The sequence below is a fragment of the Leptosomus discolor genome, chromosome 20 (assembly GCF_034619465.1).
Source record: "Leptosomus discolor isolate bLepDis1 chromosome 20, bLepDis1.hap2, whole genome shotgun sequence".
Taxonomy (NCBI): Eukaryota; Metazoa; Chordata; class Aves; order Leptosomiformes; family Leptosomidae; genus Leptosomus; species Leptosomus discolor.
In genome coordinates, this window is record NC_141410.1 from 2,684,367 (window position 1) to 2,711,671 (window position 27,305).

The 27,305-nt window shown below is 58.4% G+C and overlaps 1 protein-coding gene across 2 annotated transcripts; it reads right to left on the reverse strand.

Moving 5' to 3' along the window:
- Nucleotides 1-11,527: 11,527 nt before the first annotated feature.
- On the reverse strand, nt 11,528-18,041 carry LOC147414042 (peptidyl-prolyl cis-trans isomerase H-like). Of its 2 annotated transcripts, XM_086476101.1 has the most exons (9): nt 17,976-18,041; nt 17,331-17,395; nt 16,943-16,966; nt 16,387-16,431; nt 15,902-15,944; nt 14,831-14,923; nt 13,199-13,286; nt 12,864-12,904; nt 11,528-11,611 (listed from the first exon to the last, which is right to left on the reverse strand). In XM_086476101.1, exons 1-9 carry the CDS (start codon nt 18,039-18,041, stop codon nt 11,543-11,545), a joined length of 534 nt encoding a protein of 177 aa, XP_086332227.1. In that variant the 3' UTR covers nt 11,528-11,542. The 2 variants fall into 2 exon arrangements, with proteins under 2 accessions (XP_086332227.1, XP_086332228.1); XM_086476102.1 differs by lacking the exons at nt 16,387-16,431; nt 16,943-16,966.
- Between the last annotated feature and the right edge of the window lie 9,264 nt (nt 18,042-27,305).

Below are 27,305 nucleotides of genomic sequence, written 5' to 3' on the forward strand. Positions count from 1 at the left end.
TCTGAGAAAACTCAACAACAACTCAGCGTTATCGAGCGGGGATTCTTTATGACGGCGCCGGGCAGCACGGGGGATAGCTCCTTCCATCCGTGCTCCAACGGGCCAGCAAAACACATCAGTTCCTATACACAGAAATCATACCCCTCCGTCAGATTCCCTGAGTGGTGATGAGTTCCCAGCGTTCCTAGTCTTCCTCACCTGTCCACCAGTTGAATCCTTCTTCTTGAGCACAAACCTGGGCCCCTTCTCTGATGCAACCTGTTGTAACAATCAGTCCTGTACTAGAGGCGTCTCCTTGATGTCTGGAGCTTTGTCTCCTTAAGGTCTGGCAAGATGTCAGCTATTTATCAGCTTTGCTCAGCAAACAGCTAAAACCATCCTTGCAGGGGAAGAAAAACTCAGGAGAAATGCAAGTAAAGTTTTTCGGTATCTTAGTCAGGGATTGTCGGGGGTTTAACTCTTCCAAGAAGTTTTTCTGACCGCTGCAGATTTGCAACAGCACCTCTGGGGAGAAGGGCTTGACATGCACCCAGGCGACCGTGAAAGTCATTGTGCGGCCCTTGACCAAAGGCAAGGCCTTGGGCTTGTTGCTGGAGAACATCAGCATCCCGGCGCGCCCAGGAAGGAGAGGGGCCTTGAGGTGCTCTGTGGATACGACGGGGACCCTGACTAAGGATTACCTTCTCTGTTAACCACCTGGATATTGGGGAGGAACCCACTCTTGGAGAGTTTTCCGAGGAGCCTAAGTGGAGGGGGAGCTGCTGATCTGCTGACGGGCAAGGCTTCTGTACGGGGTCCTGGGGCGCTTGGGAGGTGCCCGGGGAGGACGTGCAGCGTGATCCAGACCCCGACGGGACTCCCTCTGCACTCTGCCGTCCCCGTGGGCCCCGCTGGCTCCCCGCCGCGTCTCCCGCGGGGGAAGAGCCCTTGCGTGCACACCAGGAACATCTAAGGCTTTGCCCCAGGGTGACTCCACCCGGGACCCTCTTTCGTTTCCTGAGTGCCCGCTCCCAGCCCACCCCCATCCTCTGTCTCCACCAGACTCTGACAAGGGGCCCCAATCCAGACTTCAGCCTCGGACAGAGCACTCGCCGCTCACCCCCTCGAGCCCACGGGGAACGCAAGAAAAGCACCAGGCCCCTTGAGGGTGCCCTTCCTTGCGCCTCTTCTTAAGCCCGGCCTCGAAGGAGGCGTCCAACCCTAAGGCAGTGCCCAGAACAGATCCCTTTTGACTGCAGACGGGCTGCCGGGGGTAGCTCTGACACACCAGTGCCCCTTGCCTCTCCCTGCTCGCGGGGACGGCAACGCCCCCAGAGACCCAGCAGGAGCATCGACACCGTTCGAGGCCGTCTTCCCCCAAGCCCAACGGGACGGAGCGGAAACGAAGGAAGAGCGACAGCAGGGAACTGCAGCCTCCGGCAGCCTTCAGCAGAGGTGGCTCCAGGGCAGCAGCCAGGGGGTTGTGGGTGCTCCAGAAGGAAGCCCGAGCGGTCCAGGCTGTCCCAAACGGCACGTCATGGTGACCGGGTTGCCCTGACAGGTACACGGAGGAGTCGTGAAAGGCACAGCAAAGGAGACGGGGTGCAGGAGAAAGTGCAGCAAGGGAGATGGGGTGCAGGAGAAAGCACACGGCGGGGCCTGGAGATGCAGCCAAAGGCACAGCAAGGAGTTGGGGGAGCCCGAAAGGCACACCGCGGGGCCTTGGGCTGCTCAGAAAGGCGTCCTTAGGGGCTTTATCGTCCTGAATGGCAGTGCAATTGCCGTGGAGATCACTGAAATTCACACCTGGGGGGCTGGGGCACCCTGAAAAGCACAGCCGCGGGCGGCAGGAGCAGCTAAAGGCTAAGTGAGACGTGCAGGGGAAGCCCAAAAAGCCGAGCAAGGGTCTCGGAGCAGCCCAAAATGTACCCTGGTGGCCTGGGGTAGCCCTCTGGCAGACAGACAGAAGGCTCTACGGTGTACCAAAGGGCACCCCCACACACCCAGGGGTTTTGGGTGCACAGAAAGGCACGTTGAGGGGCGCGGGGAGACCCAGCATCACACCCAGGGGTGCAGCGTGTGCCCAAATCCATGCGCAGGGGGGCTGGGCACACCAGTCGCTTCCCCTTGGCCCCGTGGGCTGTGTGTGTGCAGAGAGGCTCTGAGCGTGCGGGCCCCTCTGCCCCGCCCAGCCCCCAGAGCCTTATGATGTCACTCAGCCGTTCATGACGTCAGCGCACAGGTCCACTAGACCTGGGGCGCTGGCACAGTCCCTGCACACACCGTACCTGCTGGTGCTGCTGGTGCTGTGCCAGTGGCTCTGGCGGTGCTGGTGCTGCCAGTGCAGCCAGTGCTGTTGCTGCTGGTGGAGCTGGTGGAAGCGGTGCTGCCGGTGCCGGCGGTGCTGGTGCTGGTGTCACTGGTGGAGCTGGTGCTGGCCGGTGGAGCTCAGCCCGTAGGCAGCTGCCCGTGCCCTGCCGATCCTCGGGGCTCGGCTCCGCCGCTCGCAGCCGGCCCCCAGCAGCGCCCGCCGAGTCCTGCCGGCCCCTGCTGCCCGGAGAGAGGGGAGGCGAGGCCGTGCAGTGCCCGTTCCCACGGGGCCATGAAGAGCATCTGGCGGTTCCTGCGGCGCAGGACGGCGCGGGTGGTGCCCGAGCCCTCCGGGAGCCGTCGTGCCGATGAGCTCCGGCCGCACGGCCGGGACCAGCTGCACCCTGCGGCCGCCACCATCGACTGCGCCCCGTTGCGGCCGGTGCAGGAGCCCAACACCGGCCGCTGGGGCGAGGAGTCTGCCCTCTGTAAGGCGCCACCAGACCAAGAAGCCGTCGAGGAGAGCAACAGCTCGGGGGGGGCGGTACGTAAACCCAAACATTTTAAATTGCCGTCCTCCTCGTAGGACGGTGCTACACGCCAGCGTGAAATCAGACCTTTCCTCGAGTCATGTCCGATGCAGAGTTGTTGACAACTCTTTTCTAAGCTGACGTCAAGCTGGTGGGAGTCCTGGTTCTCGGAAATGCTGCCCCTCTCCCCTCTTCTGAGCTGCTTTCCTAAGTTCTGCCAATCTGTGCTCTTTATCTCTGAACAGACAGGGTCGTGTTCATCCCCTTCCCACCCGAGCCCTGGAAGCCATCAGCCGTCAGATATCGTTGATGCGGAAGTGTGTCAAATAATTGTCCGATTGCTCAGCGTGCGTGAGCACATGTCTCTGGTGCAAGAAACCAACCAGAGCTTGTCTCAGCAGCTGAGCAGAGCTGAAAGAGAAGTGGAAGAACTGAGAAAAGCCCTCTCGGAAAAGACATCGGCTTTACACGTAACACAAAGAGAATTACTTCAGGTCCAGAATCAAGCAAAGGAGCAGCATGCTGTACTCCTTGAGACAGACCAGGAGACGAAAGACACCATCGAGGAGGCAGAAGAGCTGCAGGAGGAACTGGCCAAGCTGAGAAGTGAAAACCTTTTCCTCCGTCGGCAGCTGGGAGAGGCGCAGGAGACCGCCCAAGCACAAGCGGTGAGTGATGCCTTAGGAAGCGAGGCCGTCAGAGTAGAAGAAGGGGTGAGGTGAGCACTGCCCCCTTTTGATGGAATTGCAAAGGTTTTGGCAAGCCCTGAGACGCGCTTAGACATCTGTATGTACGCGTATGCACTGACTGGCTTTACCCCGCTTCCTACTTAAACGCCCTTAAGATTCCCAAAATATTTTAGGAAAAAGGTCTGTTATTTGTGGGAGCATACCCAAGATAATAGAAGCCAAATCTGATGGCTCCACTCTTGTCTCTAAAACTCGGGGTCTCTGAAAATACTGGCAGTAGGGCTGGCAGGCCAGGAAGCCCAGACCACCTTCTTGCCGAGGAGATGTGCTGCAGTTTGCTACCTGGTAAATGGCAAAAGCTTGTGTTTTCCGTGGCATCACTTCTGCCGTGTTCTTGCACTAATCAGTGGGTTGGGTTCTGAAGTGTGCAGGATCAAATGAGGTGCAGAAAAGGATTATTATTGCTAATTCCCGATAAAGTGTCTGGTAGCCATTGGAGAGGTGGTGCTTCTCATGGGCTTTGACACCAAGACGTGCAGAAGTGCTTTGAGTAGAAGCATGGAAACCTTTTGTTCCTGTGACTCAGACAGTGAGGGATCAAAGGGATCCGTATCAGATCCTGGCCTATACATTCAGAAGGTTTTTAATCCATGTCCAAATTCAGTCCGAGATTTCAAAGCTGCAGCAAAAGCTAAAGGATTCAGAACACCAACTCCAGCTGGCAGAGGCCCATGTTTCAGAGAAGAAACTCCTGGAGGGGGAATTGAAGGGGACCCGAGCAAATGAAGCTTGTGCGCAGCAAGAACTTCACGAGGAGCGGCTGAACAGGTACCCAGAGCTGGGGAAGGGCTGTGCTGGGTGCGGAGGGGAGGCGTGTGCCAGCAAATGCTGCTGGGCCAGCCTGCAGCTCCCTGCTGCAGCTCCACGGCTGGCCCTAGGCGGGCTCAAGGAGTCAGGGCAGCACGGGTTTTACCTCCTTTGTGTCCTTTGGACCTGCCAGTGTCCCTGGCAGAGCTCCCCCCATCCCCTCTGTGTCAGATTTGAAAGAGCTTTGGAGGCTTCAGCTGCCTCAGAAGGTGCGTGGCCCCTCCTGCCAGCCCAGTGATTTGGTTTACCCTCCAGCTGCCGGCAGGGCCCTTTCTTGTGCCGCTGGCATTGCTGATCCCAGACACAGCACGCACCTTTCACGTGCCACTGGGAGGTGGGGACAGCCAGGACGTCCTGATTTCTTTCTGCCCTCGCTGTTGCCCAGGGCAGGTGCAGAGCAGCGTGGTGTTGGGTTTAGATCCCAGCCAGCCTTAAATTCACGGAGGCAGGCCTCCACGTCAGTGTCTCACTGTCAGCCCAACGTGCTTTTAGGAAGCCCCTGGAGCAGCAGGTGGAGGACCTGCAGCAGCAGCTCCAGCATTTGGGGGACGGAGACGTCGCTGGCCAAGACCCAGACGGAGCTGCCAGCCAAGACCGACTGGAGCGAGGTGAGCTGCCGCACAGACGGGTCCTCCTCAGCCGGGGAGATGCCGTGCTGGTGGCTGACTCCGTTTCTAAAGACTGTGTTTAAAGACTGAAGCTAATGGGACGGAGGAGTGACATTTTCAAACTCTGTCGGGGCCCACGGTGGGATTTAGAGATCAGCTTGGTGCCCAGGGTTTTTGGAAGCGTGTCTTCACACAAGAGGTGATGAGCCGTAGAGGACCGCTGCTGCCCAGGACTGCGTGACTCACGTCCCAGGCTATGGGGCAGGAGGGAGCTCGAGCTGTTTCTCTGCTGGTGTAGCCGGGATCCCCACGATCCGTGCCAGATGGGCAAGGGAAGGCAGAGGGGCTCTGCAGCTCCGCTCCCTGCCTGCTGGAGACGCAGCCCAGTGGACTCGGTGACGGCCTGCGGGTGCCATGGAGGGTGACGGACAGTCTGAGGAGGCTCTGGGGTAGATGAGGGCCGCCAGCTCCTTGGCTGGAGGAGGAGGAGTATCCCAGACTTGGTCCAAGCGAAAGGCACCGACTGTCGCCCTGCGCTGCCTCACAGAGAGGCTGGGAGGAGCGTTGGGGCCGTGCGGGTGGCGGAGGCTCAGATGGAGTTTGCAGAATGACTCAGGAGAGGAACTTTGTTTTGTTTTCAGCTCCCCATCACGAGAACCACCAGGCTCTCTCAGCACCCTGCAGGCCACGCGAGACGTGAAGCCTGAAGGAGAAGCCGCAAGCCAAGACTCATCCTCAGGCTTGTCCCCCTCGCAAGCTTCTGAGATTGGGTACTTGAACGTAGCTTTGCCCGGAGAGACCACAGCCTCCAGCTGCAGGAGAGCCAGAGCATCAGCACTCGTTTGTAAATATAGGAGTGTTTTTAACAGTGGCGTGTTTTGGAGAGCATTACTGTCTGTGAATTGTTCAAGGAAGAGTCCTCTACTACCAGCCTACATTTGGACAGTACAGAATTGTTTGGATTACCAAGTGCAATGCCTGTTACCTAGTAGTCAGAGCGGGGAAATATTTGAAAGCTGGGTTAAAACAGGTCGGTCGTTTGACTGCTTGTTGCTTTTATCTTAGGAGAGCAAAAGTTTTCCAAAACTGAAATTTCAATTACATGTGCTTTACCAGAAGTTCTTTCCTTTTACATCTGACCGCTTGGAGGAATTACAGGGGATGGATGTTAACCTGACAGAAGATTCTACAGTGATTCCCTTTTCTAATCACCCTGATGGCGCAGCTGCACGGGGAAAGAGGTTTGTGAAATCTTGGCTTTTGGGCTCTTGGGGCAATCGCCAAATCGGCTGACCTGGCGATTTCTGTCATATAGTTCAACCACAGGATTCGACAGCTTTTTTGCAACTCGCCCAAGCGTCAGGGTGTGCGTGCGTCACCCCAGATCCCCCCGGAGGCTGGCATTTGTAGATAAACTCCGTAAAATGGAAGAGGGGTGGAAGGGGGTGAAGCCACCGGATCTCCCCCTGAACCCCAGTTCCTTGTCCAGTCCAAAACTACAAGCTTTGGAAATGAAAATGGGAGAAGTTGCCTTTCAGCACGTGCCCACTTTTCTGCGCTCCCCTCGATCTGTACTCGGACCCGGTCGTTCCCCTTTGCTCCTGCTCTTCCCCCTTCCACTTTGCTTCGTGCAAGCCTGCGGAGGGGAGCGGGAGGTACCCGAGCACTGAGGGAGGGGACGAGAACGTGCGGAGAAGGAAGATGGGGGGCAAAAGGAGGGGCTCCGAGCGCAAGGATGACGGGTCCAGGGGCCAGAAGGGAGATGGAGGGGGCGAGGGAAATGGAATAGGCGCAGCAGCAAGGAGGGGACCTGGACATCCAGAGGAGCAAAGAGGGGAGATCCTGAACGCTCGCTAAGAGTGACGGAGGGGCCTCAAGGCACCTTCCCCAGCCGGGGGCAATCCCAACCACAGCCCTGGAGCCACGGGGCAGAGCGGCCGCGCGGGCGGCCCCCGCCTGCGGCCCCGCTCCCAGGGCTGGGTGCAGCCCCGGCGCTCCCGGCTGCCGGGAGAGAAGCGGGAGTCAGCAGGCGGGAGCCCGGCAGCGTTAATCCCCGCGGCGGGGCGGGGCGGGGCGGGGCGGGGAGGCCGGGGGGGGGGACGTGGCGGAGCTGCCTCAGACACGTCCTGAGTGCAGTTAAAGCATCGCCATCAGCCCCCGGAGAACGGCGGCGGGGGGGGGCTGCGCTGGCGGGGAGCGGACGGGCCCAAGCGCCCCGCTTGGCGCTTGAAGCCGGGTGGGGGACCGGGTCTAACCCCCCGCCCCAGGGGGCGGGCAGCGCGCAGAGGTCCCGAGCCCCGTGCCAGCCCTCGCGGGGAGGAGGGCAAAGGGTCTGCGCTTTGCCCACGGCAGTTTGGGACCTGGCTGAGGTGCCCCTCGGCCCCTCCACGCTGCAGATGCAGGGCCCAGGCTCGGCTCCCTCTGCCTGCGCTTGCGCTGCGCCCCCAGGAGCTCCTTTGCTTTCACCTGCCCGGGCAGTTCCTCCCAGAAAGAAATGCCTCCTGCTGGAGCCGTTTCGGAGCCAGGCTGCAGCCCCGGGCCAGAGGGCTCTTCGCAGCCTTGTCTTTAATGAGCCTTTTCCTCAGCATCCCATCCTTCCTGCCCAGGGGAGCTTCTCTGCCAGAGGGAGGGGGAGAGACTGGGGGGCAGCTGCCCTCCCTTCCCCTGAGCCCTTCTCTAAGGATCACCTTTCATTTCACCTCCTCTTTGCCTCCATCCCCTACGTCTTCACCTTACGTGGGCTCAGAGAGATCCAAGAGCTCTGCTGAATTCCCCAGGGCCAAGGTCCGGGGGAAACCCAGCCTTCTTGTCCACCAAGTCACTTTCCTCGGGCACTTGAAAAATGGGCTTGCCGGTCACAGATTCCTAGCCCTGCCCTTGCCTACGTCACTCCTCCCTCAGACGAGGAGACAAACCTCACTCACCGGCAACCACCAAGAAGGTATCGGGGAGCTGACCCATCACTCCACCACCTTTCTGACCAAGGCGTATCCCCTCGGCATCAGCCCTTGCAACATCACCCCCAAAGGACTGCCCATTCCCCCATCCTAGCGTGAAAACTGGAAGCCAGGGACCCAGCTTCCCACGTTACACCACGGCCAGGGGGGGAATGGGGCCAAGGTCAGCCCATCGCAAGAACCGATGGGGGGGTATGGCCATAGGCCTTGTCAAGCTATCTTGGTCACTTACGGTTCCAGGAGATCTCCAAGTCGGCTAACGAAGGAAAGAGCTTTCCAACAGTCATACAGTCCCGCAAGGGATCTGCATCGGGACCGTGACCTTGAAACCAGAAGGATATCAAAACTGGACGATGCTCAGGAAGTCCAGAGAAAAACAAGCCTTAGAATACAATGGCAAATAGGGAATCCACCATGCAAGGGACCCTAGGGGAGGAAATTGTGGAGACACCTTCAAATCTCGGTGATGAAGCCTGCGAGGATGTTCATTTGGGGAAGCTCTGTGACCCCTGCTACGCGGGAAGCGAGACTAGCTGATCGCAGTGACAGAAACACATGCATCAGGCTGAGAAAGAGCTGCTGCCCCTGAAGCGTGGAGGCAAACTCTCTAACTCGCAGAGAGTTCCAAAGCAGGTCTGTTTAGCACGGCGCTGGGTGCAAGGGGGGTCGCTCCTCCTAGCTGGCACACGGGTCACATTCTACAACTCTATGTATTACCTCAAAACATGCATATTCATGAGTGTCTGCAATGAGTTCCGAGAATAGCTGGGGATATTATAATTGTTTCTCAGAAAGTATTATAACACGTTTCCTCCTCTTGGCGCGCGCGTGCTGTCATCTGGTGGTCGTCCTTTGGGGACTTTCGGAGGAAGGCTCAGAGTCTTCTTCATCGTGTACTTTCTCATCCAAGCTCTTCCTACTGTCTCAAACATTTCAAGGCTGCTTCTGCTCCCTTATCCTGTGCTGGGTCTAGCTAGCTAATTGCTGCTCACTACTAAGCTATGCTAAATTCACTCTTTACTCCCCAGATCAAGCCTGGAGCCAGCAATACGCTGCTTTCCCTCAGGAAAAAGTACAGTGAATTTGGGTACCCGCCTCAGCAGTGCAAACCTCAGCACTGCAGCTGGCAGGCAGAGCTCCCCCGAGCCGCCTGCAGCCAAGCTCCTGCCTCAGCAGCCCCCCAGGGAAGGGCCATCTGGACACATTTCCCGAGCAGCACCGGCAGCCCAGCCTCTCTCTTTTTGGTCACCTCTATTTCACAGCTGTCACCAGCTTCCAGTTTGCTCCTCGCTCTTGGGAATCTTTAACCCTCCTCCCACAGGAGAGACCCCTCTGGAAAGCGTTCTCGGGGCTGCAGAGGAAAGGGACGGTGTGCTTTGTGTTTCTTTCATCACCTGGGATTCTGCAGGTACAAGCAGGCGAGATGCCTCGGGCTGGACAGAAGTGAGCACGAGTGACTTCAGGAGCTGTGCAGCCCCAGGAATGGAGACCTGGAAATCCCGACAGCCGGAGCCTGCTTCAAGGACTTCAAACAGCCCCGAGACAACAGAGCACACCAAAGCCCGCCTGCAGGATCTGTCCTCCAGCACATCAGCGCTTGCCACCTCGCGCTGGGTAACGCCCAAGCAAAGGGCGCGGCCCGCACCTCCCCAAGACAGCCCCACACAACACACTCCTGCTGCCCGAGGAGCGGCAGGACGTCCCCGGGCGGTATGAAGCGCCTGCAGGTGACAGAACAGGCTTTGTCCCAGCTCCCTTACGTTTTCATCTGCCGGATGAGGAAACTCACGCCGTAGCCCAGCCCCCCCGAGGGGCGCTTGCGTGTCCCCCAGCAGGTAGGTCAGCTTGCAACCCAATTCTGGAAGGAGAAAGTCAGTTTTTCCACCGACCGGCAGCCTCAGCTGCGCCCTCGGTAACTGTGCAGGATAAGGAGGCCCAATTTCTGCTCCTAGAGCATAAGCATTCTTGGCTTCCCAGCCCAAAGCCCTGCCCTAACACCCACGTCGCACCCAGGTAAATTCCTCTAACGCCCGTGCCACACGACAGCCCGACGGCCTCGTGCCGCCACGCGCCAGGGGAGGTTTTACAAACGCTTGTTTACAACACGACTCGCCCCAGAGCCCAGCAAACTCACGGGGATGGAGCCTGCGCCGCGCCAATTCCTTGTGCTTCAGCAAGGCTGCGTGTAGAAAGGCTCTGGCTGTTCCCAAGACGCCAAGAACCTCTCTGCCAGGCAGCCCGACTTACCTGCCCAGTAAAGGAGCTGCTGTAGCACGGCACTGCCGTGCTCTGCCATGCTCCCTTCACCCCTTCTTGCCCATTTCGCAATCGCCCAGCAGCAGGGCCCCGCACCACCACGCCCAGTAGAAGCTCCCTGCTGAACCAGCTAGGGACAACACACGTTGCTGAAGACTCTGCAGTCCTCCTCACCTGAAGAAGAATCTCTTCCCGAGCACGTCAACTGATGTGCTCTGCACGCATATTTAACAAAATTCTTTATTTACATTTCAAACTGTGAGAAAACCCAAAAAAGGTAAGATGCCAATGATGAAGTAATTTCAGGAGAACGTCAAGAGCGCGGATCTGGCCTGCAGAGAGGACTGGGGCAGTGGGGGAACCGGCTGGAGATGGAACGGCATGGAGCCAGCACAGGCCTAAGCACCGGCAAAGGAACGCTGAAACGCAGAAGAAACAGGTCCGAAACGCTGGACGGCCATTCCCGACTCATCCTACAACAGCAAGACCGTGCAGTGACACTGGGTGCCGCCTCAGCGGTTTTCACGGGAGCGCTACTTGCTGCACGCATCAGCTCACCCTGAGCCAGAGAACGCGGGCGTCCTCCTGGGTCTCCATGCCAGGCCTCTGCACCCGCCTCCGAACCCAAACCCACCAGCGCCTCTTTCTCCCGGCTGATTTTAAAGGGTCTGGACAAGTAACTGACTCAGCTGGCTGAAGCTGGGCAAGGCAGATGCCCTCCTTGTCTCCAGGCAGCTGAGAGGCAGCAGGCTGCAGAAAGGCAGTTCCTAAAACCTGGCTGGGAAGTCAGCGAGGTGGCACCGGCCTCGTCCCTAGAAGGGAAAAGCTGCCGGTCTCAAGCTGGATCTTGGCCAGAGATCATGTGCTCCAAGCAGAAATGATGAACAAGCCTGGGCCTGAGGACAGCCCTAAAGGGGACCCCACCCATCAGCACGGGTCTGCCCATCTGCAAGAAAGCCTGGGAACAAGGTCGTCCCTCTCTTCAAAAGCCTATCGATGCCACCAGAAGTACCAGGGAAACGAAAGAACAATTACATCCCCTGTTGTCACTTCATCAAGCAGGAGGAGCTCCCCAGAGTCTGGAGTGCCACAGATCTGAAAGACTCTGTTATGGAAGCGGGGACAAAGTGTCTTCGTGGGCAATTCCAGACCTCTCTGGAAATCATCGAATGGAAGGCCAAAAACGGTGGGGATTTGCTGGCGCTTCACTGAGCTGAGTCAGCTCTCTACAGACTCAAAGGACTGCAAAACTAAGTCAAGAGAAAAGGAAAGGAGCAGAGCAGCCCAGAGGCTGATTGCACTGGCGGCCTGCGAAGACACACTTACCCCATTTCTGTTTCACTGCTCTACATTTCCCCACACTGGGAGATCACAACCGGCAGCTTGGGTTTGTTGTTTGGACCCGTCGGCACATTCTGAGGACAGACAAACGTATAGCGTTAAACCTCATAAAAGCTCGGCAAATCCCGCGAGTGACAGGTACTCCAAGACCGGCTGAGAGAGAGATGCCTACAGCATCAGGAACCGGGAAATCCAGACACAGCTCCGAGTCGCACAGAAGCACCATCACGCATTTGGGCAACGGACCCAGCCATAAGCTGCTGCACTCTCTCTGCGGGCAGAGGTTTGGGATACAGACCAGACCCCGATCCCTCCAAGGGGAGGGAAGGCACAGAGCTAAAGCCAGAGAGCTCCTCCTGAGATACAGCAGGCATCACGTCGCTTGAGGCTGCTCTGGCCTAAAGCTTGAAAGTTACTAATTACAGCTGCAACACGCGAAGCAAACTTGCCTTTGTACGGCCTTTGCGGAATCCAAACACCAGACAGTCCCACAGCAACCCTCATTCTGAACCTCTCCTTCTGCTGGACTCAGCTGCTCCTTTCTGAGTCTCTTACTTATTTCCCTCAACTCGCCCCTCGCTGCAGTGACGCACAAGGCAGGCACACCGCAACCCTGCCATCGGTGCTCCTGGCAAAGAGGGTCAGCAACACGTGCATCACACCGCGCCGTACCCTTCCTTGCACGGGACCTTTTCTCAACACCGGACGGGGGTCAGCTCTGTGCTCGCCCCGCTTCCCAGACCGAGGGTGGAGGCCCTTGCGCACATTAGCCAGGCGCGGGCCAGGGAGTTAAGTTTCGCCCGTCTCGAACTCACCGCTGTTTGTTACATCTCCTCATCTACTCAGACACCCAGTCACGACGCTGGAAGCCCTTCAGGAGATGACTTTCATTTTTCTTATCAAACACGCTGATCACGGATCAGCAGAACTGATCATTCAGCATCCACGGAATAATCCCGGGCAACGGCACAGAAGTGATCTGCTTCACACCCTCGTCTGGGTTGCTGACGGAACAGCTTTTCAATTCAGCTTCCCCAACAAATGCAAAGCGTCGCAAATAAAGCCACAGGAACACAATCCCCGCTCAAAGACCAACCAGCAACCACGACAGCACAGCATTTCTAAAGTCAATCTATAGGACAGCATTTGCCTCGACGCCTTTCCTGCCATTTTATAACAACGACAACCGGTAATACCAGTTATCAACGCTGCTGTTCCCTGGTACCCTGTAAACAGACAGCGGCAGAGAACAGAACCACCCTTGTCAATCCTCTGTACCACTTGCCCAAGGGGACGTTCGCGGAGAAATAGGCAAATTCAACTTACTTCCATTTTTCTCATGACCAACAGCCCATCGACGATTTTACCTAGAATGAGAAAATTCTTCCATCTCAATACGGCCGGACTTACCTTTGCTCCCCGCCACTCATCACAGGTACATGCACTTTTGGTCCCGCTGGAAAGTCTGGTGCAGTGTAAAGCTACTGGCCACGTCAGGGCTGGCTTCCGAGCTCTAAACGGGCAAAGGAAACGATCCCTCTTAAAACGTGCTCCACAAGCAAGGGGCGAAGAACAAGCAGTCCCCGGCTGTTTCTTCGAGCAGCTGCGCCACAGGCAGTGTCCCTCAGCCGGGACGCCAGGCCGCCGCTGCCGGTACTCACCAAACACGACGGGTTTCCCATCCAACCAGTCACATTTGGAGCACGTAACGAAAAACTGACAGCCGTTGGTACTGGGACCACTGTTTGCCTGGGGGGAGAATGGCAAAATACCAACAGTGTACAATCAAAGACTTGCCAAAACCGAAGGCAGACGCGCCTCACGTAGGAAAAAGCTGTTGCTCTAGACCCAGCCTAGCTTCTTTTTAGCTTGTGGCTACACAAACCACGGGCAGCAGATACGCATCCGCAGGAGAGCACCCCGGGCTGGGACGCGGCACGCCACCCAGTCTGGTCATGCCGCTCTCACCAACTTCCCACCGTACTTCTACGCAGGCACGTTCAGCACAAGATCGCGCTGAAATCTGGGCTCTAGGGCACGCTCCTGAAAAAAGGCCAAACTTTTTGGTGGCGAGTCCTTCCTGGCTGCAGTATTGTCCCGGGGAAAACTGAAGAGACAGAAACCAGGGCAGAAAAAAAAAAGCAGCTTTCTGCTAGTTGGAAGGTTTCCTCAGGACAAACCAACCCAAACGTGTCTGTTCTGACGACCAGGATGAGAAAGGCAACGATCCCAGCGGCACAGGGCTCACGGAACAGCGCGATGCGGACGGCAAATTGAATTCACACCTGAGCGCAGCACCCGGAGCGTGCGCGCTCTGCTAAGAACACGTCTCTGCCACGCTTAAGTCCATTCCGGTTTTTCAAAGCTCTTTGGACACCCAGGAGATACTAAAGCCCGTTTCTGGGCCGGCAAGTGAACTGGGCACGTTTTGCAGCTGCAGGGCTGCACGGGACACAGTCCCATGGCATTTTTACTTATCGCTAGCCAGCTGCGGAAGGACCCAGCTGGGAGGGACCACGGCTTGGCCCGGCAGAGCGACTCCGGAGCCACGCCGCTTTCACACAAAGCTGCCGAGACCAGCGCGGGATCCCTCGTCCCACGCCACGGCACACTGCTCGCTTAGCTGTGTCGTGACACCTCTTTCTGGGCCGTGCTTGGAACGGGAGGAGTAACTAATGCACATGGCGAATGCTCTAAGCAAGTGCTTTAAGGGCAGGGCAGCTGAAAGAGCTGGGCGAGAAGCAGCTGCGGACAGGAACGCTGCAGCACCGGCTCCGCTTGCTGTCTGTGGCCAAAGTCAGGGTACTGTTCCTACCAGGCAACGGGCAACGCTTGCAGTTTTTCCTACAGCGTGGAACAGGAAGCCTATGTTAGCAAAGGCACCCTGGGAACGCTGCTACGGCTTCGGAACGCCCCACCTCTTTGCCTCCCCCTTGCTGAGGTCAGTGCTCGGTAACAGCATCGGGGAGGAAGAAAACCCCACCGCTTGCCACCCTACACAAACCGCAAGAGCCACCAAGCTCTTCTCAAAGCTCATCGAGCAAAGCCTGCCCCAGCCCTCCAACGGGGGAAAAGAAAGGATGCTGCAGGATCATCATCGGGACTTCGCTGTTCCTCCACACATTAACCCACGAGCAGCCTTCTGACGAGCACTTACACAGCCGGTCTTTCAGCCCTTGGGTCCAGCGGTGGAGATGTCTGTTGCCTGGCAAATACCCGATACACCCAGGAAAAGGGCACAGAGAAAGTACCTAAAGCTTTTCCGTCTTACAACGGCAGTGTTTTCTACTCACCATAGAGAGCAGCCCAGGAGCAGAGTGTTTCAGCTTGAAGTTTTCGTCGGCAAAAGGACCCCTGTATATACTGGCTACTCCGGTGCCGTCTCCCTGGGTGACAGAGGTGCCCCGTCAGCCTCAGCGCTTGTTCTGAGCCAGCGCTACCCAACGGTTCAGTTTATTAAAACACAAATTTAAAAGCCCCACGCAAAAGGACAGGGCTCAACTCTGCCCCAAATGGATGCTCCCCTGCCCTCGATACGCACCAGGAGCCAACACATTCAATGTCTGGTGCAAGCCCTAATGCTTGAGCAGCTCCAGGGGAAGGAATAAAGCCCGCGGGGGCATCGCAGCAGCATCGCAATTAGCGACCACCTAAAGTCTGCTGCGGCTGAGCCGCCCGCCGTGCGGTCACTCCCCTCAGCGACTTTCAGACAACCAAGTTTTAGGAAGTTTGGATTAAAAAACCTTCATCACGCCCCCTCACGTTTTGAAACACTTCCAGAAATGAAATCATTTTACTGGGTCCTAGGACAGCCAAGAGACCCCGCGGTCCTCCAGCCTTCCCCACACACTCTGCTTCTCCCCAACTCAGAGCACGACCACCACTGCCGGCACAAACTCTGTCCTCTTTTGGCACAATTCACTGACAAAAAGTTCGTTTGCACGGAAACGATCTCTTGCACCACATGCTTCTCGGTTGCCTACTTAAGGTCACTCTCCGCAAAGCAAAGACAAACTCGCAGGGTTTCTTGTTCGGGGGGACAGGAGAAGGCGGGGAAGGACAACAGGGTAAAAAAAAAAAAATCTTTGCCAATTTGAAAAGCCTCGAGCTGTACTGCCACGGGGCTTTTTAGAGAGGAACTCTTTGGGGGAGGAGAGGGTATGTGCACACAAGACTCACGATTCCTTTCCAAGTACATTACAGCCTGCTGCAGTGAGATGGCAGCAAAGCTACAAGGAAACCTCCAGTGACTACTGGGGACCTCAAAAGAGAGCCAACAGAGCCCCCAAATCAGCACGCACCCTTGGAAACAGTGCCTATTACACCACGCAGGAGAAGCCCCAAAGGAATACAGAGGTACATACGTTTACAAAGTCACCTCCTTGGATCATGAAATCCTTTATCACCCTAAACAAGGAAAAGAATACTTAGTTCTCAGCAGACAAATGCCTCAAGAAGAATACTACGTGGTAAAAAGGAGTTTGGCCTCGCAGCAGCACCACGGAAGTTATCAGGGCCTACGAACGCTACAGTCTCAAGTCTACCACAAATATTAACTACTGGTTGCTATCAGGTGATTTGGGAGCCACTGCTCTTCGACCAGGGACAGCGATTAGGTGACAGATGCCAGAAAATGATCTCTGACCTGGCCCACCAGGAACGGGGGATCCCTCCCAGTGACCCCAGCGTACACGTCTGACAGCGCCCCCAAATCCCCCACAGCTACAGAAGGACAATTAGCTGCCACCCACAAAGGCCTCCCACACCAGTAACGCCTTGAAGGCGCGTCTCAAAACCCCAGCTGGCTCAGGCTGCTATTTAGGTGCCTGAACAAAAGCAGGGGAATTACCTGTGGAAAGTGCTTCCTTTATAACCCACAGGGACACCATCTTTCCTGCAAGGAAATAAACAGGAACATCACTGCGACTCACTGGACAGCCCACGCAAAACCCTCCCAGGGATCCGGAGCCCCAAAGGGCTGCCCTGTACCTCAGCAGCTGCCTTGATACACAACCAAGCGCTGCAGCCTGGCTCTCAGCTGGTGCTCTTGGAGGCACAGGGAAACCTCCGGTGGGCCCTGCACATGAACTGACGTCGTTCCCTACAACCTCCACACCATCACCTTGACGGGATCCCGCGGCAAGCTGCAGCACGGGCGGCTGCGAGTTGCAGACAGGCCGTTCTAGAGCGACCTGAGCACGAACACAGTCATGCCCAAATGGCAAAGTCTGCCACCTCCGCGACCCACCGACGAGCCCGGCACAACTTCATCCCAGCAGGTTTCTCTCCCTCTTTCCTTTTGTACTGGGACAGTGAGAGAAAATCCCAAGTGACCCTTCTTCCTACTTGCCCAGCCCTCTTTCTCGCAGTAGCCTACTTAAAAAGACCCACTAGAACCCACTCACCTGAATTCCCCCGTACAAAACTGCCTGGAAAACAAAAAAGAGAGCAGAGCGTGAGGCACATCCGTCGGCCCGTGGCAAAATAACCGGGCGGCGAGGAGAGCCCTACCGTGACCTTAAGGCAGCCCCCTTCATAGATGCACCGGGCCTATCGGAAGCTCCACCGAGGGAGCAGAGAGGGACCGGAGGCCTTCACCTTCCAGCCAGACGGGCTCCCCCGGGGATCAGCATGCTGCACCGTCACATCTCTCTGGCAACGCAGAGAGGAGCAAAGCAGGTGCAGCAGTTCGCGGGGGCAGGCAGTCGCTCTGCCACCAGAGACGTTCCTGCACCGAAAACCCTTCGCAGGCCGGCTCCAGGCTGAGCCGCAGGAACGCCGGCCGCTCCTCACCTGAAGTTCTCCGCCGTTTTGGGGACAACGTCGGCGAACAGCTCCATCTTCATGCGGCCGACCTCCTGGGCAAGACGGCGGCCACATGAGCCTTCTGGGCCCCACTCGCACCCACCGGCCTCCCCACCGCTGCACCCAGGCAACTCCCGCCAAGTCAGCCTCCTGCTGCAACCCCAGCCCTGCAAGCCCCCTCCCGATGCAGCCCTGCACCTCCACACCCCTCCCCCGCAGCACTGCCCCAAGCCCCTGCCCACGCGCCCCTGCAACCCCACAGCCCCCGCTGAACCCCGACGCGCCCCTCCAACCACTTGCGCCCCTCACAGCCCCACGACGGACCCTGCGACCGCCCCCTCCCAGCGCACCCCCACCCTTGCGCTCCTACACTCCCCACGAGACCCAACAGCCCCCCCCGCACCCCGGCCAACCCCCTCCCGCACCACCAACAAAAAGACCCCGCCCTGCACCCCTGGCCGCTCCCCTCCCCTCCCCAACAAGCCCCCCCCGCCCTCCCGCTGCACCCCCGCAACACCCCACCGCACCCCCGCCGGCCCCTCCCGCTGCACCCGCGGCCCCCGGCCCCGCCGCGCGGCTCCCGAGAGCCCCAGGGGCCGGGGCCGGGGCCGGGGCGGCGGCGCCCTCGCCCACCTGCCCGCCGATGGCGACATCGAAGAAGACCACGGGGTTGTTGGGGTTGGACGCCAGCACCGCCATCGCGGCCGCCTCTCCCGGCAGCGGCCGCGGCAGCGGGAGGCGGGGCGCGCACGCGCCTTCCCTCGGCTGCCCTCCCTGCCTGCCGGCGGGCAGCGGCGGGGGCTGGCGGCCCCGCAGCCGGGGCTCTGTGGCCCCGGCCCGCCCCGGAGTCGACCCGCCAGGCCGGGCGGCGCCGGGAGGGTGCCAGGGGCCTGCGGAGGGCTTGAGGAGATTGGCGTTCCCCTGGGCTTTGTCCCTCGTGGGCAGCTCTCGGCTCCCTTCTTGGCAGGGCCGGGCTGCTGCCCTCTGGCCCTTGGCGCCGGCCCCGCCGGGGGAGACCCCAGCCTGCTGCCTCCAGGATGGCTCCTGCCCCCGGGGCTTTCCTGGGCAGCTTGGCAGGGCCGGGCTTCAGCAGGGGGCAGGGCCTGGCCTTCAAGCACGTCTCCTCCTGCCTTAGTGCGGGCCTGCTGCAGCGCAGAGGGTAGACAGGCCAGCTCCAGTGCCCCACGGGAGACTTCAGGGAGCGCTGGCGAGCGGCACTGCTGCGGCCATCACCAGATTGAGGATTTGGGGCTACTGCTTAGCGACCCCCTTGCTCTTCCCACCTTGCCTTGAAGAGCAAGAATTCTAATTGGCGAATAGCAGTAGGAGAGACTAATGATTATGCTGGGAAAGTAAGTCTCAAAGGGAATAAATGATCAAATACGAAATACAATCTCTATTGCCAATGCTGCTAGCACGCCCCTGTAAAGTCCCAGACCGAAGGTCTTCATTAACCAATGCTCTGTTCGTGGTTAGAAACAAGGACAGTCTGTTGTAGTCCAAGATGTCTGCCAGACAGGATTTATTACGGTACCCGCTGTGTGTAATCCTTGAATCATGACCAAAGCAGCTGCGAGCCCCCGGAGACCCAGCAGGAGCATCGACACCGTTCGAGGCCGTCTGCCCCCAAGCCCAACGGGACGCAGCGGAAACGAAGGAAGAGCGACAGCAGGGAACTGCAGCCTCCGGCAGCCTTCAGCAGAGGTGGCTCATGGGCAGCAGCCAGGGGGTTGTGGGTGCTCCAGAAGGAAGCCCGAGCGGTCCGGGCTGTCCCAAACGGCACGTCATGGTGACCGGGTTGCCCCGACAGGTACACGGAGGAGTCGTGAAAGGCACAGCAAAGGAGACGGGGTGCAGGAGAAAGTGCAGCAAGGGAGATGGGGTGCAGGAGAAAGCACACGGCGGGGCCTGGAGATGCAGCCAAAGGCACAGCAAGGAGTTGGGGGAGCCCGAAAGGCACACCGCGGGGCCTTGGGCTGCTCAGAAAGGCGTCCTTAGGGGCTTTATCGTCCTGAATGGCAGTGCAATTGCCGTGGAGATCACTGAAATTCACACCTGGGGGGCTGGGGCACCCTGAAAAGCACAGCCGCGGGCGGCAGGAGCAGCTAAAGGCTAAGTGAGACGTGCAGGGGAAGCCCAAAAAGCCGAGCAAGGGTCTCGGAGCAGTCCAAAATATACCCTGGTGGCCTGGGGTAGCCCTCTGGCAGACAGACAGAAGGCTCTATGGTGTACCAAAGGGCACCCCCACACACCCAGGGGTTTTGGGCGCACTGAAAGGCACGTTGAGGGGCGCGGGGAGACCCAGCATCACACCCAGGGGTGCAGCGTGTGCCCAAATCCATGCGCAGGGGGGCTGGGCACACCAGTCGCTTCCCCTTGGCCCCGTGGGCTGTGTGTGTGCAGAGAGGCTCTGAGCGTGCGGGCCCCTCTGCCCCGCCCAGCCCCCAGAGCCTTATGATGTCACTCAGCCGTTCATGACGTCAGCGCACAGGTCCACTAGACCTGGGGCGCTGGCACAGTCCCTGCACACACCGTACCTGCTGGTGCTGCTGGTGCTGTGCCAGTGGCTCTGGCGGTGCTGGTGCTGCCAGTGCAGCCAGTGCTGTTGCTGCTGGTGGAGCTGGTGGAAGCGGTGCTGCCGGTGCCGGCGGTGCTGGTGCTGGTGTCACTGGTGGAGCTGGTGCTGGCCGGTGGAGCTCAGCCCGTAGGCAGCTGCCCGTGCCCTGCCGATCCTCGGGGCTCGGCTCCGCCGCTCGCAGCCGGCCCCCAGCAGCGCCCGCCGAGTCCTGCCGGCCCCTGCTGCCCGGAGAGAGGGGAGGCGAGGCCGTGCAGTGCCCGTTCCCACGGGGCCATGAAGAGCATCTGGCGGTTCCTGCGGCGCAGGACGGCGCGGGTGGTGCCCGAGCCCTCCGGGAGCCGTCGTGCCGATGAGCTCCGGCCGCACGGCCGGGACCAGCTGCACCCTGCGGCCGCCACCATCGACTGCGCCCCGTTGCGGCCGGTGCAGGAGCCCAACACCGGCCGCTGGGGCGAGGAGTCTGCCCTCTGTAAGGCGCCACCAGACCAAGAAGCCGTCGAGGAGAGCAACAGCTCGGGGGGGGCGGTACGTAAACCCAAACATTTTAAATTGCCGTCCTCCTCGTAGGACGGCGCTACACGCCAGCGTGAAATCAGACCTTTCCTCGAGTCATGTCCGATGCAGAGTTGTTGACAACTCTTTTCTAAGCTGACGTCAAGCTGGTGGGAGTCCTGGTTCTCGGAAATGCTGCCCCTCTCCCCTCTTCTGAGCTGCTTTCCTAAGTTCTGCCAATCTGTGCTCTTTATCTCTGAACAGACAGGGTCGGGTTCATCCCCTTCCCACCCGAGCCCTGGAAGCCATCAGCCGTCAGATATCGTTGATGCAGAAGTGCTTCAAATAATTGTCCGATTGCTCAGCGTGCGTGAGCACATGTCTCTGGTGCAAGAAACCAACCAGAGCTTGTCTCAGCAGCTGAGCAGAGCTGAAAGAGAAGTGGAAGAACTGAGAAAAGCCCTCTCGGAAAAGACATCGGCTTTACACGTAACACAAAGAGAATTACTTCAGGTCCAGAATCAAGCAAAGGAGCAGCATGCTGTACTCCTTGAGACAGACCAGGAGACGAAAGACACCATCGAGGAGGCAGAAGAGCTGCAGGAGGAACTGGCCAAGCTGAGAAGTGAAAACCTTTTCCTCCGTCGGCAGCTGGGAGAGGCGCAGGAGACCGCCCAAGCACAAGCGGTGAGTGATGCCTTAGGAAGCGAGGCCGTCAGAGTAGAAGAAGGGGTGAGGTGAGCACTGCCCCCTTTTGATGGAATTGCAAAGGTTTTGGCAAGCCCTGAGACGCGCTTAGACATCTGTATGTACGCGTATGCACTGACTGGCTTTACCCCGCTTCCTACTTAAACGCCCTTAAGATTCCCAAAATATTTTAGGAAAAAGGTCTGTTATTTGTGGGAGCATACCCAAGATAATAGAAGCCAAATCTGATGGCTCCACTCTTGTCTCTAAAACTCGGGGTCTCTGAAAATACTGGCAGTAGGGCTGGCAGGCCAGGAAGCCCAGACCACCTTCTTGCCGAGGAGATGTGCTGCAGTTTGCTACCTGGTAAATGGCAAAAGCTTGTGTTTTCCGTGGCATCACTTCTGCCGTGTTCTTGCACTAATCAGTGGGTTGGGTTCTGAAGTGTGCAGGATCAAATGAGGTGCAGAAAAGGATTATTATTGCTAATTCCCGATAAAGTGTCTGGTAGCCATTGGAGAGGTGGTGCTTCTCATGGGCTTTGACACCAAGACGTGCAGAAGTGCTTTGAGTAGAAGCATGGAAACCTTTTGTTCCTGTGACTCAGACAGTGAGGGATCAAAGGGATCCGTATCAGATCCTGGCCTATACATTCAGAAGGTTTTTAATCCATGTCCAAATTCAGTCCGAGATTTCAAAGCTGCAGCAAAAGCTAAAGGATTCAGAACACCAACTCCTGGTGGCAGAGGCCCATGTTTCAGAGAAGAAACTCCTGGAGGGGGAATTGAAGGGGACCCGAGCAAATGAAGCTTGTGCGCAGCAAGAACTTCACGAGGAGCGGCTGAACAGGTACCCAGAGCTGGGGAAGGGCTGTGCTGGGTGTGGAGGGGAGGCGTGTGCCAGCAAATGCTGCTGGGCCAGCCTGCAGCTCCCTGCTGCAGCTCCACGGCTGGCCCTAGGCGGGCTCAAGGAGTCAGGGCAGCACGGGTTTTACCTCCTTTGTGTCCTTTGGACCTGCCAGTGTCCCTGGCAGAGCTCCCCCCATCCCCTCTGTGTCAGATTTGAAAGAGCTTTGGAGGCTTCAGCTGCCTCAGAAGGTGCGTGGCCCCTCCTGCCAGCCCAGTGATTTGGTTTACCCTCCAGCTGCCGGCAGGGCCCTTTCTTGTGCCGCTGGCATTGAGGATCCCGGACACAGCACGCACCTTTCACGTGCCACTGGGAGGTGGGGACAGCCAGGACGTCCTGATTTCTTTCTGCCCTCGCTGTTGCCCAGGGCAGGTGCAGAGCAGCGTGGTGTTGGGTTTAGATCCCAGCCAGCCTTAAATTCACGGAGGCAGGCCTCCACGTCAGTGTCTCACTGTCAGCCCAACGTGCTTTTAGGAAGCCCCTGGAGCAGCAGGTGGAGGACCTGCAGCAGCAGCTCCAGCATTTGGGGGACGGAGACGTCGCTGGCCAAGACCCAGACGGAGCTGCCAGCCAAGACCGACTGGAGCGAGGTGAGCTGCCGCACAGACGGGTCCTCCTCAGCCGGGGAGATGCCGTGCTGGTGGCTGACTCCGTTTCTAAAGACTGTGTTTAAAGACTGAAGCTAATGGGACGGAGGAGTGACATTTTCAAACTCTGTCGGGGCCCACGGTGGGATTTAGAGATCAGCTTGGTGCCCAGGGTTTTTGGAAGCGTGTCTTCACACAAGAGGTGATGAGCCGTAGAGGACCGCTGCTGCCCAGGACTGCGTGACTCACGTCCCAGGCTATGGGGCAGGAGGGAGCTCGAGCTGTTTCTCTGCTGGTGTAGCCGGGATCCCCACGATCCGCGCCAGATGGGCAAGGGAAGGCAGAGGGGCTCTGCAGCTCCGCTCCCTGCCTGCTGGAGACCCAGCCCAGTGGACTCGGTGACGGCCTGCGGGTGCCATGGAGGGTGACGGACAGTCTGAGGAGGCTCTGGGGTAGATGAGGGCCGCCAGCTCCTTGGCTGGAGGAGGAGGAGTATCCCAGACTTGGTCCAAGCGAAAGGCACCGACTGTCGCCCTGCGCTGCCTCACAGAGAGGCTGGGAGGAGCGTTGGGGCCGTGCGGGTGGCGGAGGCTCAGATGGAGTTTGCAGAATGACTCAGGAGAGGAACTTTGTTTTGTTTTCAGCTCCCCATCACGAGAACCACCAGGCTCTCTCAGCACCCTGCAGGCCACGCGAGACGTGAAGCCTGAAGGAGAAGCCGCAAGCCAAGACTCATCCTCAGGCTTGTCCCCCTCGCAAGCTTCTGAGATTGGGTACTCGAACGTAGCTTTGCCCGGAGAGACCACAGCCTCCAGCTGCAGGAGAGCCAGAGCATCAGCACTCGTTTGTAAATATAGGAGTGTTTTTAACAGTGGCGTGTTTTGGAGAGCATTACTGTCTGTGAATTGTTCAAGGAAGAGTCCTCTACTACCAGCCTACATTTGGACAGTACAGAATTGTTTGGATTACCAAGTGCAATGCCTGTTACCTAGTAGTCAGAGCGGGGAAATATTTGAAAGCTGGGTTAAAACAGGTCGGTCGTTTGACTGCTTGTTGCTTTTATCTTAGGAGAGCAAAAGTTTTCCAAAACTGAAATTTCAATTACATGTGCTTTACCAGAAGTTCTTTCCTTTTACATCTGACCGCTTGGAGGAATTACAGGGGATGGATGTTAACCTGACAGAAGATTCTACAGTGATTCCCTTTTCTAATCACCCTGATGGCGCAGCTGCACGGGGAAAGAGGTTTGTGAAATCTTGGCTTTTGGGCTCTTGGGGCAATCGCCAAATCGGCTGACCTGGCGATTTCTGTCATATAGTTCAACCACAGGATTCGACAGCTTTTTTGCAACTCGCCCAAGCGTCAGGGTGTGCGTGCGTCACCCCAGATCCCCCCGGAGGCTGGCATTTGTAGATAAACTCCGTAAAATGGAAGAGGGGTGGAAGGGGGTGAAGCCACCGGATCTCCCCCTGAACCCCAGTTCCTTGTCCAGTCCAAAATTACAAGCTTTGGAAACGAAACTGGGAGAAGTTGCCTTCCAGCACGTGCCCACTTTTCTCCGCTCCCCTCGATCTGTACTCGGACCCGGTCGTTCCCCTTTGCTCCTGCTCTTCCCCCTTCCACTTTGCTTCGTGCAAGCCTGCGGAGGGGAGCGGGAGGTACCCGAGCACTGAGGGAGGGGACGAGAACGTGCGGAGAAGGAAGATGGGGGGCAAAAGGAGGGGCTCCGAGCGCAAGGATGACGGGTCCAGGGGCCAGAAGGGAGATGGAGGGGGCGAGGGAAATGGAATAGGCGCAGCAGCAAGGAGGGGACCTGGACATCCAGAGGAGCAAAGAGGGGAGATCCTGAACGCTCGCTAAGAGTGACGGAGGGGCCTCAAGGCCCCTTCCCCAGCCGGGGGCAATCCCAACCACAGCCCTGGAGCCACGGGGCAGAGCGGCCCCGCTCCCAGGGCTGGGTGCAGCCCCGGCGCTCCCGGCTGCCGGGAGAGAAGCGGGAGTCAGCAGGCGGGAGCCCGGCAGCGTTAATCCCCGCGGCGGGGCGGGGCGGGGCGGGGCGGGGAGGCCGGGGGGGGGGACGTGGCGGAGCTGCCTCAGACACGTCCTGAGTGCAGTTAAAGCATCGCCATCAGCCCCCGGAGAACGGCGGCGGGGGGGGGGCTGCGCTGGCGGGGAGCGGACGGGCCCAAGCGCCCCGCTTGGCGCTTGAAGCCGGGTGGGGGACCGGGTCTAACCCCCCGCCCCAGGGGGCGGGCAGCGCGCAGAGGTCCCGAGCCCCGTGCCAGCCCTCGCGGGGAGGAGGGCAAAGGGTCTGCGCTTTGCCCACGGCAGTTTGGGACCTGGCTGAGGTGCCCCTCGGCCCCTCCACGCTGCAGATGCAGGGCCCAGGCTCGGCTCCCTCTGCCTGCGCTTGCGCTGCGCCCCCAGGAGCTCCTTTGCTTTCACCTGCCCGGGCAGTTCCTCCCAGAAAGAAATGCCTCCTGCTGGAGCCGTTTCGGAGCCAGGCTGCAGCCCCGGGCCAGAGGGCTCTTCGCAGCCTTGTCTTTAATGAGCCTTTTCCTCAGCATCCCATCCTTCCTGCCCAGGGGAGCTTCTCTGCCAGAGGGAGGGGGAGAGACTGGGGGGCAGCTGCCCTCCCTTCCCCTGAGCCCTTCTCCCCACCCAGACCGTCGGGAAAGCCCCACTGCCGGGCTCTTTCATCTGCACGGAGCCCTTCTCTAAGGATCACCTTTCATTTCACCTCCTCTTTGCCTCCATCCCCTACGTCTTCACCTTACGTGGGCTCAGGGAGATCCAAGAGCTCTGCTGAATTCCCCAGGCGCAAGGTCCGGGGGAAACCCAGCCTTCTTGTCCACCAAGTCACTTTCCTCCGGCACTTGAAAAATGGGCTTGCCGGTCACAGATTCCTAGCCCTGCCCTTGCCTACGTCACTCCTCCCTCAGAAGAGGAGACAAACCTCACTCACCGGCAACCACCAAGAAGGTATCTGGGAGCTGACCCATCACTCCACCACCTTTCCGACCAAGGTGTATCCCCTCGGCATCAGCCCTTGCAACATCACCCCCAAAGGACTGCCCATTCCCCCATCCTAGCGTGAAAACTGGAAGCCAGGGACCCAGCTTCCCACGTTACACCACGGCCAGGGGGGGAATGGGGCCAAGGTCAGCCCATCGCAAGAACCGATGGGGGGGTATGGCCATAGGCCTTGTCAAGCTATCTTGGTCACTTACGGTTCCAGGAGATCTCCAAGTCAGCTAACGAAGGAAAGAGCTTTCCAACAGTCATACAGTCCTGCAAGGGATCTGCATCGGGACCGTGACCTTGAAACCAGAAGGATATCAAAACTGGACGATGCTCAGGAAGTCCAGAGAAAAACAAGCCTTAGAATACAATGGCAAATAGGGAATCCACCATGCAAGGGACCCTAGGGGAGGAAATTGTGGAGACACCTTCAAATCTCGGTGATGAAGCCTGCGAGGATGTTCATTTGGGGAAGCTCTGTGACCCCTGCTACGCGGGAAGCGAGACTAGCTGATCGCAGTGACAGAAACACATGCATCAGGCTGAGAAAGAGCTGCTGCCCCTGAAGCGTGGAGGCAAACTCTCTAACTCGCAGAGAGTTCCAAAGCAGGTCTGTTTAGCACGGCGCTGGGTGCAAGGGGGGTCGCTCCTCCTAGCTGGCACACGGGTCACATTCTACAACTCTATGTATTACCTCAAAACATGCATATTCATGAGTGTCTGCAATTAGTTCCGAGAATAGCTGGGGATATTATAATTGTTTCTCAGAAAGTATTATAACACGTTTCCTCCTCTTGGCGCGCGCGCGCTGCCATCTGGTGGTCGTCCTTTGGGGACTTTCGGAGGAAGGCTCAGAGTCTTCTTCATCGTGTACTTTCTCATCCAAGCTCTTCCTACTGTCTCAAACATTTCAAGGCTGCTTCTGCTCCCTTATCCTGTGCTGGGTCTAGCTAGCTAATTGCTGCTCACTACTAAGCTATGCTAAATTCACTCTTTACTCCCCAGATCAAGCCTGGAGCCAGCAATACGCTGCTTTCCCTCAGGAAAAAGTACAGTGAATTTGGGTACCCGCCTCAGCAGTGCAAACCTCAGCACTGCAGCTGGCAGGCAGAGCTCCCCCGAGCTGCCTGCAGCCAAGCTCCTGCCTCAGCAGCCCCCCAGGGAAGGGCCATCTGGACACATTTCCCGAGCAGCACCGGCAGCCAGCCGAGCCTCTCTCTTTTTGGTCACCTCTATTTCACAGCTGTCACCAGCTTCCAGTTTGCTCCTCGCTCTTGGGAATCTTTAACCCTCCTCCCACAGGAGAGACCCCTCTGGAAAGCGTTCTCGGGGCTGCAGAGGAAAGGGACGGTGTGCTTTGTGTTTCTTTCATCACCTGGGATTCTGCAGGTACAAGCAGGCGAGATGCCTCGGGCTGGACAGAAGTGAGCACGAGTGACTTCAGGAGCTGTGCAGCCCCAGGAATGGAGACCTGGAAATCCCGACAGCCGGAGCCTGCTTCAAGGACTTCAAACAGCCCCGAGACAACAGAGCACACCAAAGCCCGCCTGCAGGATCTGTCCTCCAGCACATCAGCGCTTGCCACCTCGCGCTGGGTAACGCCCAAGCAAAGGGCGCGGCCCGCACCTCCCCAAGACAGCCCCACACAACACACTCCTGCTGCCCGAGGAGCGGCGGGACGTCCCCGGGCGG

Coding starts and splice junctions, on each gene's coding strand:
- LOC147414042 (XM_086476101.1), bottom strand. CDS start 18,041: ATGGCGGTGCTGGCGTCCAACCCCAACAACCCCGTGGTCTTCTTCGAT. Junction 14,924..15,901: donor AAGGAGGTGACTTTGTAAAC/GTATGTACCTCT, acceptor TCTGTCACCCAG/GGAGACGGCACCGGAGTAGC. Junction 11,612..12,863: donor TGGTCATGAGAAAAATGGAA/GTAAGTTGAATT, acceptor GTCTGTCCTCAG/AATGTGCCGACGGGTCCAAA.